This window comes from Mesitornis unicolor, unplaced genomic scaffold (genome assembly GCF_000695765.1).
Source record: "Mesitornis unicolor isolate BGI_N332 unplaced genomic scaffold, ASM69576v1 scaffold14177, whole genome shotgun sequence".
Lineage (NCBI taxonomy): Eukaryota > Metazoa > Chordata > Aves > Mesitornithiformes > Mesitornithidae > Mesitornis > Mesitornis unicolor.
Window position 1 is genome coordinate 21,123 of NW_010194443.1, and position 19,601 is coordinate 40,723.

Here is a 19,601-nt window from a genome sequence, read left to right on the forward strand (position 1 = left end):
TCAAAACAAGGCTGTTGTCTTTCCGAAGCGTTTACACAAATAATTCTGGCAGATGTCATTTTTCATAAAGAAAATTCCAGTAAGGCTTAAAAAGTCTGGTTACAGATGAAGGCTCCTTATGTTTAATGGGGGTTTGCTTATTGTATCTTATTAATCTTCCTGTCACTGCTATACGGCACATGTAGCCATACATTGCCCAATGTGTGAATTAAAACAGACAGACATTCTGGCTCTGCCCAGCATAAGGTCTTCATTTCCCGCTTTTGATTGATGTAATTTTGCAACATGTAGACAAAACAGTTGTCACTTCAAGGTGAAAATCTCAGATTTCATCATAGTGCTCTGAGATTATTTTTCTCAACAGCCTCCCGGGCTTTGTTCTGGCGTCCTCTTACATAGACTCACACAACCTGTTTAACCTCTGTGTTTGTGAGTCTGGTGACATCTGATGTTTCCAGTCTTGGTTTTTTTTCTGCTCTAGAGCCTGAATCCTTGAAATACCTGTCCTTACATGTGGAGGTTTTTGAGACTGAGTGGAAGTGACATAAGTACCTGCAGTAAAGAAAGTTAAATCTGTGTTTCTTTGTGGTGGATTGGAGTACATCAATTGGTGGTGAGGACCAGTAGAATTACCTAGATTAGGTGGAAGATATTGGAAGTGATGAAGAGACTGAAATTGTGGAGGGCCTAAGATGGCCTTTCTTGAGGGAAGGGTTTGGAGCAAGTAGCAGGAGTAGTCAAGATAGGGGCATAGGAGGAGGATGAAGCTGTGAAGAAGGAAGATAAGGATAGCAGAAGGGGTCAAAGATACCTATGACTGAGGCCTGACCTCTTCCTCCCCGCCAGCATGGCCACTTGTGAGTCCTTCTTTCCTGTCACCTAACTTGCTAGTTCCACTGACAGATGTGTAGGGGCCAAGTTGGGTGGTCCTTGTGAGTCAAATCCATAGAAGTGGATGGGTTTTAGTGGTTTTGGCATTTCTTCTTTTAATTCTAGAAAAAAGATGTGTAATAAAGTTGGTACAAAGGTTGAAAAGTCAGTCTCTCCATGGTTCAGGAAATGCCAGCATCGGGCTTGCCCGCGCAATTTTTATTCTACCCTCTGATCTGTGCATTCTTTTACATCAAGTAATTATCAGTTACATGCTGTTTTTTCCACAATACCTCAATTGTCTTGGGAAAATATGGAAGGTCACTGAAGCAATCAAATGCTACTGACAGCTGTGGTAGAAACACCCATCTGGAAAGTACTACTTAGCTTTACAGAGCAGAATTGAGGGTGCAGTAAACAACCTGGAGCTCCTCGCCGAGCAGAAAACAGTACAGCTTTCTATAACGTGACTGCGCTTCAGTCTGGAATGGAAAGCTGCGGTGGCTTCTGCTTCATCAGCTTGGGGCACTGGCGAATCTGCTGTGAGAATTTTCCTCAGATTTTTAAAAATGCCCTTTTGAGAGATCAGCCCCATGAGTTGTCATCATCTAATCCAAGCTAATTGCTCTTACAGCTTGGATATCTGGGCATCTTCCTGAAGAATGACGTGCTTTTGACACAGGCTGCAGCTTAAAGAGGCCTGTTTGACGAAAGATTTTGGGAGACCTTTAAAATGTTTCCTGGAAAGGAGCAATGTTCTTCCATTTATCACTAGCTTAGGTGATCAATAACTCATTTTTCCTGGTGAATATTCAGTATTTTGGAAGCAAATTCATGGTCAGATTTTTCCTGTTGTGATCCCCCTGAAGAAAAAAGTACCCTGTAATTCATAGCAGTATCCTCCTGGCAGATGTAGATTTGATGGTGCTTCAGTATGATCTCTGTATTCCCATTAATGCATTAAATTTGTATGCCATAGCTGTATGGCATCTATTGAATAATAGTGTTGGAGGCCTATTATTGCCACTTCTTTCTCGAAGTAGCCCATGCTCTCCTGATTGCTTGAGTGCTTGACTTTGCTGTTAATGTTGCATTTTTCTTTTCAGTACAAAGGGTGATCTTAAAGTATACATGAGAACACATGTAGTTATCCTTAAAATATGCATTGCTATAACTGGAGCTATAAAAACACTTTTAATGCCCTCTGTGCTTATTTCTTCAAAGTCCTATGTGCTAAAGGCATTTCAAGCTCCCTGCCAGAACTATTCCCCATCTGAAACGAATACTATAACCATGTGAGGGATGCCCAGGTTCTCTATGGGTCTGGTAGAGAGCAAAGTATTTTTTCCTTTTTTTTTAATTATTATTTTATTTTTCTTGTTGTTTTGTTTCCTTTTCTGCAGCTGACTTTGAGCAAAGGATCTGTGTGTCTGAGGAAGGGGCTAAGGTCAGAGTTTTTAAAGGAATTAGAGAAGCAGCAAACTGGCAAAGAGGAGATTTTTGGATGTGATGGGCCTAAAAATTGTGTCAGGGGCCAGGAAGGCCAGAGGAGTGAGCTCATTTGGTAGCTCAGGTGTGACAGAGGGGATAACAGCAGCACAACACAGGGTATGTGTTTGTTGCTCACGTGTTTGTCTTAATGACTTTTTTTTTTTCTTTTGTATTTGTAGGATCTACAGCTAGAATATGGTCATGGTCCGCAGTGTGGCTACTTCTTGGGTGCAAATAAGTGAGTAAGCAGCGGCATTTTTGGTCTTTATTTCATTCAAGATGGTTTTAATATAAAAATCACCAATGAGGGTTAAACACATTAGCTGAAATGGAGGTAGTAAAATATGTCAAGCTTGTTTGTATCAATTACAATTCCAAAATCACTAGTTATTTTTAAAATAGTAAAAATTTCAATAATGTAGAATTACAGCACTTTTCAGCAGATGAGGCTGTGTTGACTATCTTGGGTCTATGGTGCTGTAAGCTTCCTTTTTAAGAGCTGTTATCTTGGTCTGCTTGTTAACTAAATGTTCTGCATGGTAACTCTCACAGAGCACAACTTTACCCCATCTAGGAACTACCAGTGCTGCTCTCTGTCATTGCTTTATGCCCATCTTCATGTTGTAGGGCACTAAGAACGTTCCATTATAGATGCTTTAAAAAAAATAACTTGCCTCTCTCAGCAAAGTCCTTTAACCTCATGTTCATACACTTAATAATTTTGTTGTATTAATCATATGAAATAGTTTTTCATGTAGCTCTTCCTTTCCACCCAATTTCTTAATTTTCATTTGCGCATGTCGGAATTAGAATGCCAATCTTTGCTTTTCTAAATTAAATCATATTAAAAAATGCAGAAAATCTAAGCATAATATTTTTATGCAGTCCTTTAGTTGGGGAAAATGGGAGTACTGATATCTTCTGAAATCCTGTTGTTTCTCATCCCTGTATTTTGCCTGCTACTCTTCCCTGTCTGTGTTTTCAAAGACACAAAAATGAACAAGTTCAGAATGTTACAAGAGTTAACTGGGGAATAATTAATTTATTCCAATAGTAGTTTAATCCTCTTGTCAGTCTGTTTTCTTTTTTATGATTATGATTTTCTTGGATTGTGTAGATTCATTTTTAAATTGGATTAAGCTAAGACGGTCCTTGTTTTACAGTACAAGGAACAAGGACCACTGCACTTAATAGCAATACATTAATAAACACATCTGAAAGTGTGTTTTGTAAAAAAATATAAAAAATACTTAAAATCCAGCTGTGTTCATTTGTATGTGGATGTTCTATCTCTGTTGTGAAAGCCAGCTGAAATAACATGTTTGGAATATTTACTGATAGAATCATAGCAGCATTTGCCCTGGCTTTTGATAATTAAGTTTGTGTGCCACAATTAAACTGTTTTTTTTATTCTTATTTAATGCTGAAGGAGTCTCTTAAAATCAGTTGAAGAAGAACTGCACCAGCGGTAATTCTATTCTTTTTTTCCCCCCTCTTGTGTGTTTCCAAGTTGATTGTGCATTGATTTCTTATGTCTGTCACAACCAGTTCTTGTTTGTCCCTGTACTTGCTGAGAGGATATGGGAGAGGCTCAGTTGTCTGAATTGCAGCTGTGCTTTAAAGAATAATAATGATAACAAGCTAAAAGACAGTAAAATTCTGTAAAAGAGGTAGTAGTCCTTGAGCTCAAAATTTTTCACAGTAACCAAGGTAATTTTAATACAACTCACTCAGCCATAGTACCTTGTTCATTTTCTTAGGGGACATGTGGCACACTTAGAAGATGATGATGATGCAGACGATGATGCTAAACAGTAAGTCCTTTCTTCTTGGGAAAAATAAATAAATAGACAAAGCTTATTCTTGGATAGATGAAAATTTAGAAAAGTTGAATCCTGCTCTGTCCCTAATTAATAGCTCAGGATTCTTTTTCTTCTGTAGACTTTTTAAAGATAAGCATTTGATGTTGTTCCTAGATTACATCACCAGAAATTTTCTTACTCTGCTAATAAACTTGTGATAAATTAGGTGGAAAAAATCTTACTCTCTGCTTGATACAGTTGTCCTTTTATCTTCTATTATTAAACAAAATCTTGGTGGAGTTACATGGAGCCAGTAATTTGTCTAACCCTGGTCCTGATGTTTTTTTTAGTACTGATGAGTGTATATTAAAATAAAGCTCATTAAAATTACATAAAATACATATGTAACTGTCCTCTTTAGATTATTGAGTTTGTTCTGTCCACCTTCTCAGCTAGGAGAATGCTTGTATGTGTGGTTGGTTCTGGAATAAAGTCGGCTTCCTTACCACAGAGAGAGCAAGGTTATATGTCTGCAAAGGCAGTAACAATAAGCATGTGTTAAATTAATTATGCTCATGCTAAATTCCACTGGTATAAGTATTCTTGGGCTCTTTCTGATTGACAGATGAGCTGAAAGAATTTAAAATGCACAGCCAGTATGTGAAAATTTATATTCCTAAATAAACCTGGTGTAAAGACCAAAAAGAAAGATGCCATTGAGACAGAATTTTGTTTACTTTCTGTTAATGGATAATTTTGAAAGCTGTTGTGTCATACCAGAAACCTGTAAAACATGCGTTATCTGTTGCTGACATCTGTGTCTTAGAACCAGATATTGCCCTTTCTTTTTCTTGAGTCATTTTACTGGTTTTCTTTTATAATAAATGCAGTTGTTTTTATCACTGTACTGAGCATGAGGGACAGCCCCCTTCAAGAAGGGTAAAGCTACTGATAGTGTCTGATGTCAACTAGGTGACAAATACATGAAACTTGCATTGTTTAATGATCAACTTCTCAAAACACAAGTATGTTTGCTGTTTGACACAAGTGATACTTATAGAAGAAAAATTACTTTTAGCCAGTTTTTGGCAGGCTTTATACCTTTGCTAATTCCTTAAGAAGTTCTTCATATTTCATTATTAAGCGGTTGTTTAAAGGCAGGATTGATTATGCAGTTCGTCAGTAATCATCTGTCTTGTCTTTGAGAGGAAGAGGTTGATAATGCTACTTATTGATTTACTCCCCTGCATTTGGACCAAGCTGAGAGCCCACTTTGCTCATAGCTGGATAGACCTTGGTAATAACTCAGACTTCCTGCACAGTGGGGATGTAACAGTCCCCTGTAGCTCCATACTCAACTCTGGTCTTCAGTGGAGATGCTCTGGATATCTGTGCTGGTGCAAGCCAGCTCAACTTGGTTCCTCCATCCATACTAATCTCTGGATGTTTTTTGTGTACAGCTCTGTGTTTGTCCATTTTTGCTTAATGTTTCTACCCCTCCCTGCCCCTTGCTCTTTTTGCAGCGAGTATCATCAACTTCAGTGATATTCAGGGCTTGTAACATCTTGATCCCTGCCATCTTGAAGCGCTTGCACTGATTTCTTTGTCCAGTGCTTTGAGATCCTTGTTCCTCGCGCACGCTCCATCAGAACTTTCAGGCGGCGTTGGCTTTAGCTGATTATGTTGCTGTCGTGTTTCTGCGGATTTTCTTTTTCAGGTTAAGCAAGAAAGAACCTGGTAGCATCCGGAGAGGTTCAAATTTGTCTGACTCTAAGGACAGTCACCAGTGGTCTTCTGAAAAAAGACCTGGTGGTTTTTGCTTCTTTCCGTGTTTCATCCTAGGTACTTTTTGCCTTACAGAGAGGGCCTGACAATTTTCTCGAAGCACAGGGTTAAGCCTTGAATGCCTCAACCTTGGATCAGACAGAATCTGCATCTTTGCCTTTCCTCTTAGTATCTGTTGGAGCCCAAAGCTCTGCTGCAATAAGCTGGTCCATCAGCTCAGTCTTGGGTATCTTTCTCTGGAGCCCACTGAAGATTCAAGGCTTTTGTTTGATTGATATTCTGTGAGACAGCTGCAATTGGAGGGCACATGTGACACGGGTCACTTCTCCCTTCAGATCCAGAACAAAACCAATGAAGCAGCTGTACGCCTTCCAGTCCAAACTGATGCCGCTGCATCACTCTAAAGCCGGATGATTCATAGCAGCGGAGAATCCACACATTTCAAGGAACAATATAAAATTTTCTCTTTTCATTTAACAATTTTGATTGTTTGATATTTCTTTTTCTCTCATGTGCAGCAAAGCTGAAGGTGTTTGAACTTCCTGGTTAAGGAAGCTGAGAAAGCAGAAATTATTGGGGCACTGCCCTGCATGATCAGCGGTGACAAACTGCGCATAAACCTTGCAGTTGAAACCAGGGCACACAGTCCTTTGTACAAACATCTGTCACATTTATGCTTAATAGTTGGGTGCTTTGTTTTGTTTTGTGTTTTACATTTGGCTGCCCAATAACACTGTCATTACTGTCTGAGATGCAGGGAGGAATATGAAAGTAAACACAAATGGAGTTTGGTGACTGAGGACTTAAGCTTGTTCTCATATTATGAAGAGCAGATAATTTCCACTACCATAGCAGCTGAAGTGCACAACACAGGTTAACCCGTTCTCAGAAGTCCACTTCCAGCTTCTCTGAAGTAAAAGCAACTGATAAGATACTAGGCCAGAAACCCCTGAAAAGAATGAAGCAAAGCAGACAAGTTGTTGATCTGTAAACAGGCAAACAGATGCTTACTTACTACTTGGTTATTTTCCCAAAACTTTGGAACATAATTTAAATATAAGAAAAATATTGTGCAAGAATGTCAAGTTTTCACAGCTGTATTCCTAATTTATTTAATGAAAATTATTTTCTGTTCCAAAACATTAGGGAACAGGACAGTGTAAGAGTTTTTAAAAAGTTTAAAAATTCATGAAGTTAGGAATTTTTTTTTAAATACAGCATATTAACATAGACCTAGCAGTGGAAGAATGCTCCTGATGTTTCGGCTTTCTTGTTTCCTGCTAATTGCTTGTACTGTTGAGCCAAGCTGTTGAGTTGTTCTTGTGTTAAAAAGTTCTCTTTCCCAAGACTTCTGTAGAAAAGGAAAAGAAACATATGGAAGGAAAAAATCCAACCAACCAACCAAAAAAACCGCAACAAAAGAGCTCAGACAGTTGGATAGCTGTCCATAGAATTATAGAATGCGTTGGGTTGGAAGGGACCTTTAAAGGTCATCTAGACCAACCCCCCTGCAGTGAGCAGGGACATCCCCAACTAGATCAGGTTGCTCAGAGCCCCATCCAACCTGACCTTGAATGTCTCCAGGAATGGGGCCTCCACCACCTCACTGGGCAACCTGTGCCAGTGTTTCACCACCCTCATATTGAAGAACTTCTTCCTAATGTCTAATCTAAATCTACCCTGCTCTAGTTTAAAGTCATTACACCTTTCCTATTGCTACATGCCCTTGTAAACAGTCCCTCCCCTCTTTCTTGTATGCCCCCTTCAGGAACTGGAAAGCTGCAATAAGGTCTCCCTGGAGCCTTCTCCAGGCTGAACAACCCCAACTCCCAACTCTCTCAGCCTGTCCTCATAGAGGAGGTGCTCCAGCCCTCTGATCATCTTCATGGCCCTCCTCTGGACCTGCTCCAAGAGTTCCGCATCCTTCTTGTGCTGAGGGCTCTGGAGCTGGATGCAGTACTCCAGCTGAGGTCTCACTAGAGCAGAGGGACAGAATCACCTCCCTCAATCTGCTGGCCACATTTCTTTTGATGCAGCCCAGGATGTGATTTGCCTTCTGGGTTGTGACCATGCATTACTGGCTCATGTCCAACTTTTTGTCCACCAGTACCCCCAAGTCCTTCTCTGCAGGGCTGCTCTCTATCACATCATCCCCCAGTCTGTATGGATAATAAGGATTGCCCCTACCCAGGTGCAGGACCCTGCACTTGGCCTTGTTGAACCTCACGAGGTTCACACAGGCCCACTTCTCCAGCTTGTCCAGGTCCCTCTGGATGGCATCCCATCCCTCTGGCGCATCAACTGCACCACTCATCTTGGTGTCACCTGCAAACTTGCTGAGGGTGCCCTCAGTCCCACTGTTTATATCACTGGTGAAAATACTAAGCAGCACTGGTCCCGGTACAGACCCCTGAGGGACACCACTTCTCACCCATCTCCATCTGGATATCAGTCCATTGACCACTACCCTCTGGATGTAACCATCCAGCAAATTCTTTCAACTGCACCACTCATCTTGGTGTCACCTGCAAACTTGCTGAGGGTGCCCTCAGTCCCACTGTTTATATCACTGGTGAAAATACTAAGCAGCACTGGTCCCGGTACAGACCCCTGAGGGACACCACTTCTCACCCATCTCCATCTGGATATCAGTCCATTGACCACTACCCTCTGGATGTAACCATCCAGCAAATTCTTTATTCACCAAACATTCCACCCATCAAATCCGTATCTTTCCAACGTAGAGAGAAAGATGTTGTGGGAGACCATGCCAAAGGCCTTGCAGAAGTCCAGAGAGATGACATCCATTGCTCTTCCCTTGTCCACTGGTGTAGTCCCTCCATTGTAGAAAGCCACTAGGTTGGTTAGGCAGGACTTGCCCTTAGTAAAGCCATGCTGGCTGTCTCGAGTCATCCTTCCTGTCCTCCATGTGCCTTCCATTTCTTTGCATCCCTTGCCAAGTTTAGCTCCAGCCACACCTTGGCCTTCCTGACCTCATTCCTACATAACTGGGCAGCATCTCTATATTCTTCCCAAGATACCTGTCCCTGCTTGAACTGCCTATGCAGTGCCTTCTAGCTTTTAGTTTGGCCAGCAGGTCCTGATTCAGCCATTCTGGTCTCTTCCCTTCCTTACTCGATTTCTTACACCTGGGGATTGAGAGCTCTTGTACTATATGGAAAACTACCTTAAAGGTCTGCCAGCTTTGTTTTGCTCCCTTGTTCATGAGGACCATTTTCCAGGGGGTCCTGTAAACTAACTCCTCGTAGAGCTAGAAATTTGCTTTCCTAAAATTCAGGGTCCTGACTATGCTCCTCATCCAATTGGTATCTGTTAGTCCTGTATCTGTGAACTCCACCAGTGCGTGATCACTGCAGGCTGTCTCCAGTCTTGACATCCCTGATGAGCTTGCTTGCAGTGATGAGCTTCTCTCCTCGGGTGGGGCTGGCTGTTTCCTGGTGCAAAGAGGTATTGTTACATTGTTACAGAAGTTACTGTTACAGCTCACCATGTTACTTTTCCAGCTGAAGTTGGTGGAGTTGAAATTCTCCAGCAGGATAAGTGTCTGCTAGTGCAGTGCCTCCTGTAGCTGAATTTTTCATCAGTAGGCTCTCCTTGATTGAGTGGCCTGTAGTAGACACCGACCACATCCATTGCAGATAGATTTTGCTATCATATGTAGGGCTATTCTGAAGAAGTTGGCGGTAAATTTTTATAAGGGATAGTATTCATCAGTTTTCTTGTAGCTCCCCTTTGCCCTATATACCTATACACAGCCCTTTAAAAAAGCTCACTGACAACCAAAATTTTTCTCCTCTCAACAGAGTAAATGTCAGGCCTGCTCTGCATCTCCCTGCTTTTCCCTGCACAAGTATGTGCATCATCAACAAACCAGTTCATGTCATTTTGTGCTTTCTAGGGAGGATTTGTGATACTTGAGTTTTTGGATCGTATGTGTGGCGTGCACAGCAATAACAAAATGTTTGGAAGTATTCATAATGCAGTTATTTGGATATAATAGTGCTGTTGACAAGTTAATGATGTTTGTATGGTGTTTATAAAATCCTGTATCCTCTTGAACACTGATGTAAGAGATTCAAAGAGCTGCACTGGATAACAGTCGGTTACGTTTCTTTTTCTCTATAGTGCTACAATGAAACCTAAAGTGCCACCTCCTTTGCCACCAAAGGTAAGTGAAAGGGATTTTCTTGCCCAGAATAAAAGGGCACTTTAAATAAATAAACAAATGCAGAAGTGTCGAAATGACTGTACTGATGGTTCTCTCATTTAAGCCATTACTTGAAGACTTTAATGAAGCTTTAAGTCAAGGGTATATGCAGGGGGTTGACCTATATGTTTGTGGCTTTTAATTGCAAATCTGCATGAAGTCTTGCACTGTAAGGTATTTGTCAGTGTGAAAATGCTGCTTCTGACTAATTGCACTTCTGATACTTTAGAAGGAATAAATTGGGTAGTTAGAAAAATTAGTGTCACAAATAATTTTTAATAAAGAGCTGCCAAATAAAGCATCTGCTTGCTGACTTTTCATGTCTGAATGGCTATCTTCAGAGTCGTGCCTGGGTCAGGTTAGGTTTTACATGCTGCTACTAGAAGAGTAAGTAAATCTTTTCACACTGAAGTTAACTTAATATAAGCAAAAATAAAAAAGAAAAAGCACTTTTTGTTTTGTTTTTGATATGGCTGTCAGTTCCCCAAGCAAGAACTGCAGGCTTGATTACTTACCCTCTTGCACTAACTATCTTGACATAGCTGAGAAGGATTTTACAAGCAGTGTTGGTACAGGCAGTGTCTGAACAACTTTGCCCTTTTGGGGATTCTTTACACAAAATTGTGGCCATATCGTTGAATGTTCTGTAGGTTTGGTTAACTGTAGTTGTAAGTGGTGACATTTCCACATACTCAATAATTGTTTAATGCATGATTTGAATATAGTGATTTTAAATTTGTCCTTTTGTCAGTAACAAGATTTTCCTTACTGCTATGCATTTCCTTCTAGTTTGTTTTTTGAAAGAAATTTGCTTGACAGAGCATGTTGCTTTTATCAGTTCACTTGTGAAAATTCCAGAGTCTAAATACTGCACGCGTGGGTTTTTTTTTCCTCATTGAGAAGGAGCGTGGGTGCTTTGAATGTTTTTTCATAAAGTTTTTCTTATTATTATGTTTTTTTTTCAGCCTAAATCCATCTTTATCCCCCAAGAAACCCATTCATCTGAAAATGATAATCAAGGGACAATCAAGAGATGCCCAGCATCAGAGAGCCCAGCAAAATCTGCATCTCAGGTTCCACCCAGGCCACCACCTCCTCGGTTACCTCCACAGAAATCTAATGCTTTAGGTAATAAGAATGACATCAAGAATTACACAAATATTTCTTAAATAGTGTAATTTTATTTCTGCATCCTCACTTATGTATGCATTCAAACATACTGTGGTAAGTTTTCTGTGACAGGCAAGTAACAGAAAGTGCATGAAAGCCAAAATGCACAAAGAAAGCGTGCTTTTACACTCTTTTAAGTGGGTGAAATTTACCTTCTAGTAAAGTCAGACATGATTCCTGCCAATGCCATTGATGACACAGTTAGTTTTCTAAGCAGCAGGCTTATAATGTAGTGTATCAGGATTGTCACAGGGAATAAAATGTTTTCCTAGATGTAGGTTTCAGATTCTGGCCCTGTGTGGCCACTGTTGTCATTTGACATGTCAGGAATGGAGTTTAGCTTTCAAAGTTTGCTTTTATATGTAGAGAACTGGGTTGGGCAGTATAGCAGGTAATTGTGTTTCTTTACTGCTTGCTCAGGCTGTTCCTTTTATGTTTTTGTTGAAGTCTGATGCTTTGAGAATTGTCCTGGACTGGCTTCTTTTTTAAGCAAGCCTAATGTCTGACTCTTAATTGATACCTTGCTAGTCCTTCTTTGCTACTTATTTAGTACTGCAATTGATGTGTTACAGATTTGGCTGTAATGCTTTAAACATCCATTGCTAAGAAATGCCTCAAAGCTATTTATAAAGAATAGATAACAGAGGCTGTAGCTATAGCCAGGTTTTCTTTAGATATGTTTAATACACTTTTCCTCAGAACCATGTCTGCATCACCTTCTCTGCCCACAATAGATTTGTTACATTAATTACCAAAAGCCGTGGACTGAGACTGAATGTGATTCTATAGATGGTTACATGTGCACATGTAGGAACATGTATGCTTTAGAAATAAATTAGGATATTGGAACATGTTCTGACATAAGTGGAAATATTGGCACTTCGAAATCATTTTTAGGCCAAACCACACTTTGAATTAAAGGTGGAGGAACAAGTTTTTAAGTATGAATCTTTCTAGGTAATGGAGTCACTTCTGTACAATTAAATGGTGAAAGAGAGGGATCACCACTTCAACAGAATGAAGCTAGAGATACTCACTTTTCAAGGAAAGAAAAGAAGGAAATACTGGTAGGTATTTAAGCTTCTAGGTGTTATTTTAAAGTTGTCTTGAGTGTTTTACATGCAGAATGAAAAGGAGTGGGCACACTCTTTACTATAGAAATGGTGCTGGATGGCATCCTGTTTACTTTGGGTCAAAGCACAGTTTTGCTAGATCATCTAATTGTGGTACAGTCTTAAGCTGGAGTTTGAGTTGGTGTTTAATTGTAATTAGAAACTAACATAAGCACGTCAATATATGAAATTTACTTGCTTGCATTCACATACTTGAGACACATGTAATGCGCGAGAGATGTAATGTGTTGTACTGAGCAATGACTATTTAAGCAGATGAGGAAATTAAGGAATATGCTGCCACCTGATGGCTTGCTGGAGGATTTGGCTGGCTGTGGGAAAGGAGCTGAATCAGGGCTGTTCCCAAATGAGTTGTTCTTCTACGCAGATGTGGGTTTTTTTGTGCTGGAGGAAGGGTTGGGGAAAGGAGAAATGTAGATTGAGAGTTTGGATATGCAAGCTGTTTGCCCTGCTGACCTTTAGAGCTCTGGGTTTCAGGGTTTAGCAACTTGGGTTTAGTGATAGATTTGAGCTACATATTCTCTGATGAAGTTGCACTAGTGGAGAGGACGCCGTTTTAAACTGTGTCTGACCTGATCTAGCTGTGAGCTGAGGAAAGGGAATATTCCTGTTTCCCTTTCTTCTCTTCCACGTGACTTTTTCTGTCAAAGCAGCAAATGGCTTCCAGAGTGGTCACTCTGTTATTATGATGCAAAATCAAAAGTGGGAATGCGAGATAGGAGAGAGTGGAACAATCTGTAGTTAGAACATGTTAAATGTAACGTGAAACTGCATGCAAGGGGCTTCTTGTAAGGATGAGGTTGAAAATCTTGCTCTTTCAAGAGAAGTGAAGGGGAAATAGAGCAGAAACATTGTGTGCGGTTTTGTTTTGTTTTAAGGAAGTGCCAGTAATACTGGCAGCACTTTGGAAAGTATGATTTCCTGAACTGCTTTGAACTTGGCATTTGAAATTGTGTGTTTGAAGTTTCCTGTGTTACTCGTAAAATACGTTTCTTTGGAAGCATGTTTTTACTAGGAGAAGTTGATACTGATACAGGAAAGTGGGCCTAGTACTGGTTGATAGAGGTTAACGCTGCTGGCAATATTGAACAGTTTAAAAATTGCTGCAGTACTGTTTAAACTTTCTGTTGCTGGATATGGCATTCTTTCAGACATCACTGTAATGTGAAAATGTTGTGCAGTAGACTATGCAGACATTCAATGAGGAGATATTGGGGAATCATAGTAAGAGATTTTAATGAAAGAAAATGATGCCAGGTAGTTCGTGGTATGTGGTCACTAGAGACACGAAGTTAGCAAACTCCATAGGAATTACAAAAGTGTCAGTTGGAAGGGAAGTCTCTAGCCTAACCTCATGCTTAAAAATGGGACTGTAGCCAAAACTCAGCTGTGGCTTTCAGATCTAGTACCTGTGGCAATGGACACAGCAGAGAGTCCCGGTAGGTCCCTAGTGCCTTCCATTTACTGTAGCCTAGAAATATACAACACAACTCTATTTATTGTCTTAAAAAAAATCTGCAGGGAGGGTTTTTTATCTGTTTCTTATGTAGATATAAGTACCAGCTTTTTATTTTCTCCTAATATAATTGTCAAGTACTTTTAACAGCATTCTAAAAAAAAAATTTAGACTTGTATTTTGGTTATGCTGTAGTGTGGGGAGAGAATATGTGTGTTCATGTCATGCACATGTGAGTGTAAACATACTTTTAAACTTTTATTTTCTAGAAACCAATTAGTAATGGCCTTCCTCCTACGCCTAAAGTACATGTGAGTATTACTGAGTCATTCAAATGCATATTGGAAGCAGGACATGTTTTCTTACTAAAGCTGAGAGAGTGCATTTTTTGAATGTTTGTAGTTGTTTGGTGGGTTTTTTTTAAATATTAAAGCCAGTATCTCTTAGAAATGTTTAGCCACAAGTATGGCATTTCAGAAATCACCCTTGATTTTGTGCTCTTGAAGTAAATTTTGGAAGGTTTTTTGCTTGCTTCATTAAAAGGTGAATGGGAGTTCAGTGACTGTGTTACAGAAGTACTTTCAGCATAGTGAAGGCAGTTACTGATCTGAGGACCTGATGTCTCAGGAATTGCAAAGGGCTCAAAGTTTTTATACTATGCAGGTTTCAAAACTTCTGAAGATAGGGTTCACAGATGCCTTGGGGCTGGAAATAACTGTTACAGACATCTACCTGCACCTTCAGAACATAAAACAAACTAGAATTTCATTGTAATATCTGTGTGGGCTTGTCACTGTGCTCTTAGCCAGCACTGTGATCAGAAGAACCAGTCTTTCCTTCTTCTGTATGTATGCCATGTGTACTGGAGCATGCATTCATGTAGTTGTGCCATGTACCAAGTGGAGGATTTATCCGGTTTTAAACTAATCTTTTTGCTACATTACTCCTAAGCTGGATCGGTTTCTCATCTTTAGATAAGGAAATGAAACTCCTACAAGGATATATGCAAATAGTGCTACTTTTTGCATCCTGCTCATTTTAGAGAAGCAGGACAGGTTAAGGTAGATGTCGTGTTTCTGTTCCTTAGAGCTGTCATCTCTTGGATAAATGCACCGGATTGTTCCAGAGCTCTGAGTTCTTGACATGTTTAGCATTGTTTACTGAGGTTGGTCCTGCTTTAACAAACTAAATATTAAACTAAATGTATGGCCTAAGAGTGTGTGCTTTAAACTAGTGAGTGACAGAAGTCTGGAAGCACTCCTAGCATTGAAAAGAAGCAAATAATCATGGGGAGGGGAAAATGAGAGAGATTCAGTGACTAGAATGAGAAAAGGGGTAGAAAATGGAACAGCTCAAAATGAAGTCATATGTGTTTAACTTTTGCCACAAACTTCAGGGACAGACCATCAGAGAATGACTGAGTAGCTAATATAATGATGCTGAAAAAAGACTAAAACAGAAAAACTTCTGAAGCTGACCAAATGAATCTTTGGGTGTTGGACTGCTCTCTGCATGTTCAGGCATCTTTGTAGTGCACTGATTGTCTGGTTCTGCTTGTCCTCAGCTCAGAAACTCTATCCCCTCTCTTCTTCTTCCCTCATCACACCCCACATTTTATGCGTAACAGACTTTGTAACCTCCCTGTTAAGTGTTGAAGACTGACTTGGCACTTTCGTATTCTTCTCTGCCCACTGTATCCATGAGTTGCCAAATAATGAAAATTTGGGTATGGAAGGGGTTTTGGTATTACTGGACTTTATACTTTTCTCTATTGTGGAGGATGTTTTACATCCTAGCACCACGTGGGATTCTTATTTATCAAATACTGTGCTACTGCAAGTAAAACTTTCACAATATTTCAGTCTCTTCTGTTCTTTTTCTGTGGTGCATCATTGTTCTGATTCTTGTTTGTTTGGGTTTTTTGATTTGTGATTCTTAAGTCTGTTGCTGAGTGGTAAGAACAGTTTTGTGTTCTCACTGTCCTCTAAAGCAGTTCGATGTTCTTGGGCTCTGTTTAAAATGGTATATATGTGTGTTTGCCTGTGACTCTAGGGATTTTGTTTAACTTTCTTTATAACCCAGTCTGGTACTCTGTTTTTCCGTGCTGTTTTAGATGACTTGCAAAACGGGGAGACCTGTTAGATCCTACCAATGAGGGATTGCCCTGCCTGTTGACTTTATCCTGAGACGTAAATGCCTCCATGGCAGCAGTCAGATCAAGCAACCTTGCTTCAACCTTTAATTTCATGTTTGCATGGGTTTTTTTCCCCACTGGCAACTCAGTTTATTAATTTGTGTGATTATCAGCTGCATCCTTGATATTTGTTTGGTATTTAGATATCACACCCTCAGGCTCCGTTTACCCTTCTGAAGCATCTGCAGCAGCATCTTTGGCTCTGCATGCTTCCTGGAGATCAGGGCTGAGAATGGCCAGAGGAAAATTATTAATCTCTTCTGATTTTCATGTTTTCCTCCTTTCTTACCCAGCTATCACTGCAGAGCTTGACTAGGTCTTAGTAGCGAGCACAGCTTCCCTTCACTGTGCAGCATCTCTTCAGTGCTTGGAAAGGGTCGAGGAGAATTGCGTAGCTGGTTACAGGAGCAGCAGAAACACCAGTATTCTAGGAAATAAGTGCTTTGAATGTCACCTGATGTATTTTCTGTTGGGTGCATTTCAGTGGCCTGTGCACTTGGGAAGAGGCTTCCATAAAGCCACACACACAAAAAAATCCCTGTATTGTTTTTTTCTGATATTGTACCTCCGTCAAACTCCTTGCTGCCAGCAGATTTGACAACATTGAAGCTGTCAGTACCTTCAGGCCACTCTGTGTCAGTATCTTCATACATTCCTGCCTCGTATATCTTTCCTCTTACTTTGTTATGCGTGCAGAAGGATCATCTCATTGTGTTGCAAGCAGTCAGCTTTGTGCCTTGGTACTCAGACTTCTGCAGTGGTACAAGCAGCGCTGAAGTCTTTCCCCTTGTCTTTGTGTAATGGGATCTTTCATGTTTTGTTCATTCCCTTAATGAGTTTGATTCTTGCCTCACATAAGTATATATGGACAAACTCATGGACTTGATTATAGTGATGCAAGAGTGAGAGATGTCCAAAGCACAAGAAGGGTCTAATTTATGCCATTTTTCATTTTTAAGGGTTAATTACGAAGTTCTTTTATTTTCTTACTAAACTAAGCTATGTTCAGAAGTGACTGAAATGTGCACAGATTTTCTTATTCAGCGGCAGGTTAACAAAAAAATAAATGTCCAAATGTCCATGAGCTATTTGGTTAATTCAGTTTATAGATCAATAATAGCTCACAAAATATTAATATAAAGTGAAAACATTGCCATTCTGTAGCTGCATTAAGGGAGTACGTAATTTTGTGTGAAGTGATTATCTGCTTATATTCAGGATGGCAACCTTTACCATTACTTACTGGTTCTTATTTTTGACCATCATTTGATAAATGGTAACGTTTCACTTTACTCATTGTTGTTTCCTACTGCATGATTCCTTTTCACCTACAGACTACTGATTTCTAACAAAATAGGATGGGTAATTGTTATGTTGATGTTGAGGGGAAAGGAGGAAGCCCTGGCTTTGGCTTTTCTGTCATCTTGAAGCAAATTGACCAAGTATTCTTGTAAATGCCTACAAATGCTTGCACTTCACTAGGGGGAAAATGAAGAGATAGGTTATATTATGCTATGCAAGGTACTTAACTTTATAGGCAAACTGAGTTTATTAGGGTTATGCTGAGCAAGGAGTGGGATCTTCTACCAGAGGTTTCCCTTTGGAAAGCAATCAATATTGAAAGAAAAGTTAATTTGAAACAACTAAGATTTTGATTATTGCGTGACCTAGAGTTTTATTTTGAATGTATGAAAGGAGTAAAGTTTCTCTGTTGAGGCTTTCTAAAGTCACAAGATTCTGGAATATTTTTCAGGTTTGTCACCTTTGTAGTAAGTATGTGCTTAGACTGCTAATTTAAGAGCTAATTCTGGTATGTTTGTTCAGAAAGGTATTGTGCACAAAGGAAAAGTAACTTTTTGTTAAAAAAAAAGTAACTAAAAAAATCCCATTGTCCTCTTGTTGTCTGGATGAGATTATTTTCCACATGGCAGATGAAACTACTCTTAACCTTTTGTTTCTACTTTTAAGTAAAAATAGTCCCATTGGAAATGTCACGTTCTGTTTTTTCATATGTATATTTTTAATTGTTTTTACTTTTACAGATGGGTGCTTGCTTTTCAAAGGTTTTCAATGGCTGCCCACTAAAAATTCATTGTGCAACTTCATGGATAAACCCAGACACAAGAGGTAGTATATTACATACATTTTACCCAGTTTGTCCTCTCCTCAGATTTCAGGAGTGCTTACATGAGCAAGACTATTCCTTTTAAAATAGACATATTGTAAATTAAGTTTGTTTATATAAGCAGTTCTTCATTAATTATTCCACTGCCATCTGAAGTTCAATGTTGGTTTTCTAAATTATATTAAGACATACGGGCTGCAGTTTCCAACTTTGATCAAAAAGAATTAATTGCATATCAAAGGTAAATCCCCATATTTTTGGTGTTTTAATTCAAGACTCTTCTCAACAATTTAGTCCAAGAGATGCCAATCCTAATTTATTTTTTAAAAAACAACAAACCCTGACTTCTGGAGGCCCTAGTTGGGATTGATTGCTTTAGTGTTCACTTGATTCCCCACCTTCTCCTTCCCCCCTTCCGACCCCTACATCTTTCTGGTCCTATGGGTTTCTACAACTCTGTTTTTGCATACATTTTAGTACTTTATTAAATAGCTTGATGAAAGGGCTAACTGGTAGCACTGTACTCACTTTGCCTGCCATTTCAGTTTTTGATTATAGGCTATGTAGACATGCTACTGAGCAAGTAAGCAAAAAAGTACTTAGGCTTTTTAGAAACTGAAACTATGGAAGTCAAATCTTTTGCAGTTGACATCTTCTCAATATAAGATGTCTGTCTTCTTTTCATGCCTAAATGCAATCCATGGTATTAATTAGGTTTAAGAATTGAGGCACCCCTCAAGTACTGACAGAATGCTTCAGTCAATACTGCTGTTGGAAGTACTCCAGAAGAAGGCCATGAATATGTCACAAAATGTCTTAAGTAGGATAATTTATGTATGAGGAAATTATTTACATTTTTTTTCTTATGGTTGTATAACTGCTGGTTTTTATTCCAATTATTAGTCACAAAAAAACCCAAACTGTCTTAATGTCTTAAAACAGCCCGATCTGCAAATTCAAGCTTCCATGTTACCTGAAATTGAAAATAACTCCCAAGACACACAGTGTGTTTAGAGAGGAGTCATTGTTTCATTTTGCAGAGAGTGAGAGGTGGAAGATTTCCACAAATCAAGTACGCCACATGCAAAACTTACAGCGTGTTTATCTTGATACCTTTTGCTCAGTTCATCCTCATTAGGCAGCTGGCCAGCCTTTGGCACCTCTTTGGGGAGGGTGATTGGCATCTTAGTCTTGTAGCTTCCCTTCAAGGGCATATTTGCTAGTAAGGCATGCAAAGAGAGACTTTTTCTGTCCTAAATTTACGTGCCAGAATGCTTCACTATATGCAGTGTTTCCTTGTATTATCCTGCATTAACTATTTCACAGAATCACAGAATCGCTTGGTTG

At 39.5% G+C, this 19,601-nt stretch overlaps 1 protein-coding gene across 1 annotated transcript in view; it reads left to right on the forward strand.

Annotated features, from left to right (window-relative positions):
• LOC104543239 (mitogen-activated protein kinase kinase kinase kinase 3-like) overlaps window positions 1–18,256 on the forward strand; it is a gene marked incomplete at both ends in the record, with an annotated part of 37,614 nt that extends 19,358 nt beyond the window's left edge. Inside the window, 8 exons of the mRNA XM_010187803.1 lie at window positions 2,541–2,599; window positions 3,791–3,829; window positions 4,122–4,175; window positions 10,095–10,137; window positions 11,142–11,304; window positions 12,304–12,413; window positions 14,205–14,246; window positions 18,172–18,256. Of these exons, the coding sequence (XP_010186105.1) occupies window positions 2,541–2,599; window positions 3,791–3,829; window positions 4,122–4,175; window positions 10,095–10,137; window positions 11,142–11,304; window positions 12,304–12,413; window positions 14,205–14,246; window positions 18,172–18,256 (595 nt within the window). The remainder of the gene's footprint in view (window positions 1–2,540; window positions 2,600–3,790; window positions 3,830–4,121; window positions 4,176–10,094; window positions 10,138–11,141; window positions 11,305–12,303; window positions 12,414–14,204; window positions 14,247–18,171) is intronic.
• Between the last annotated feature and the right edge of the window lie 1,345 nt (window positions 18,257–19,601).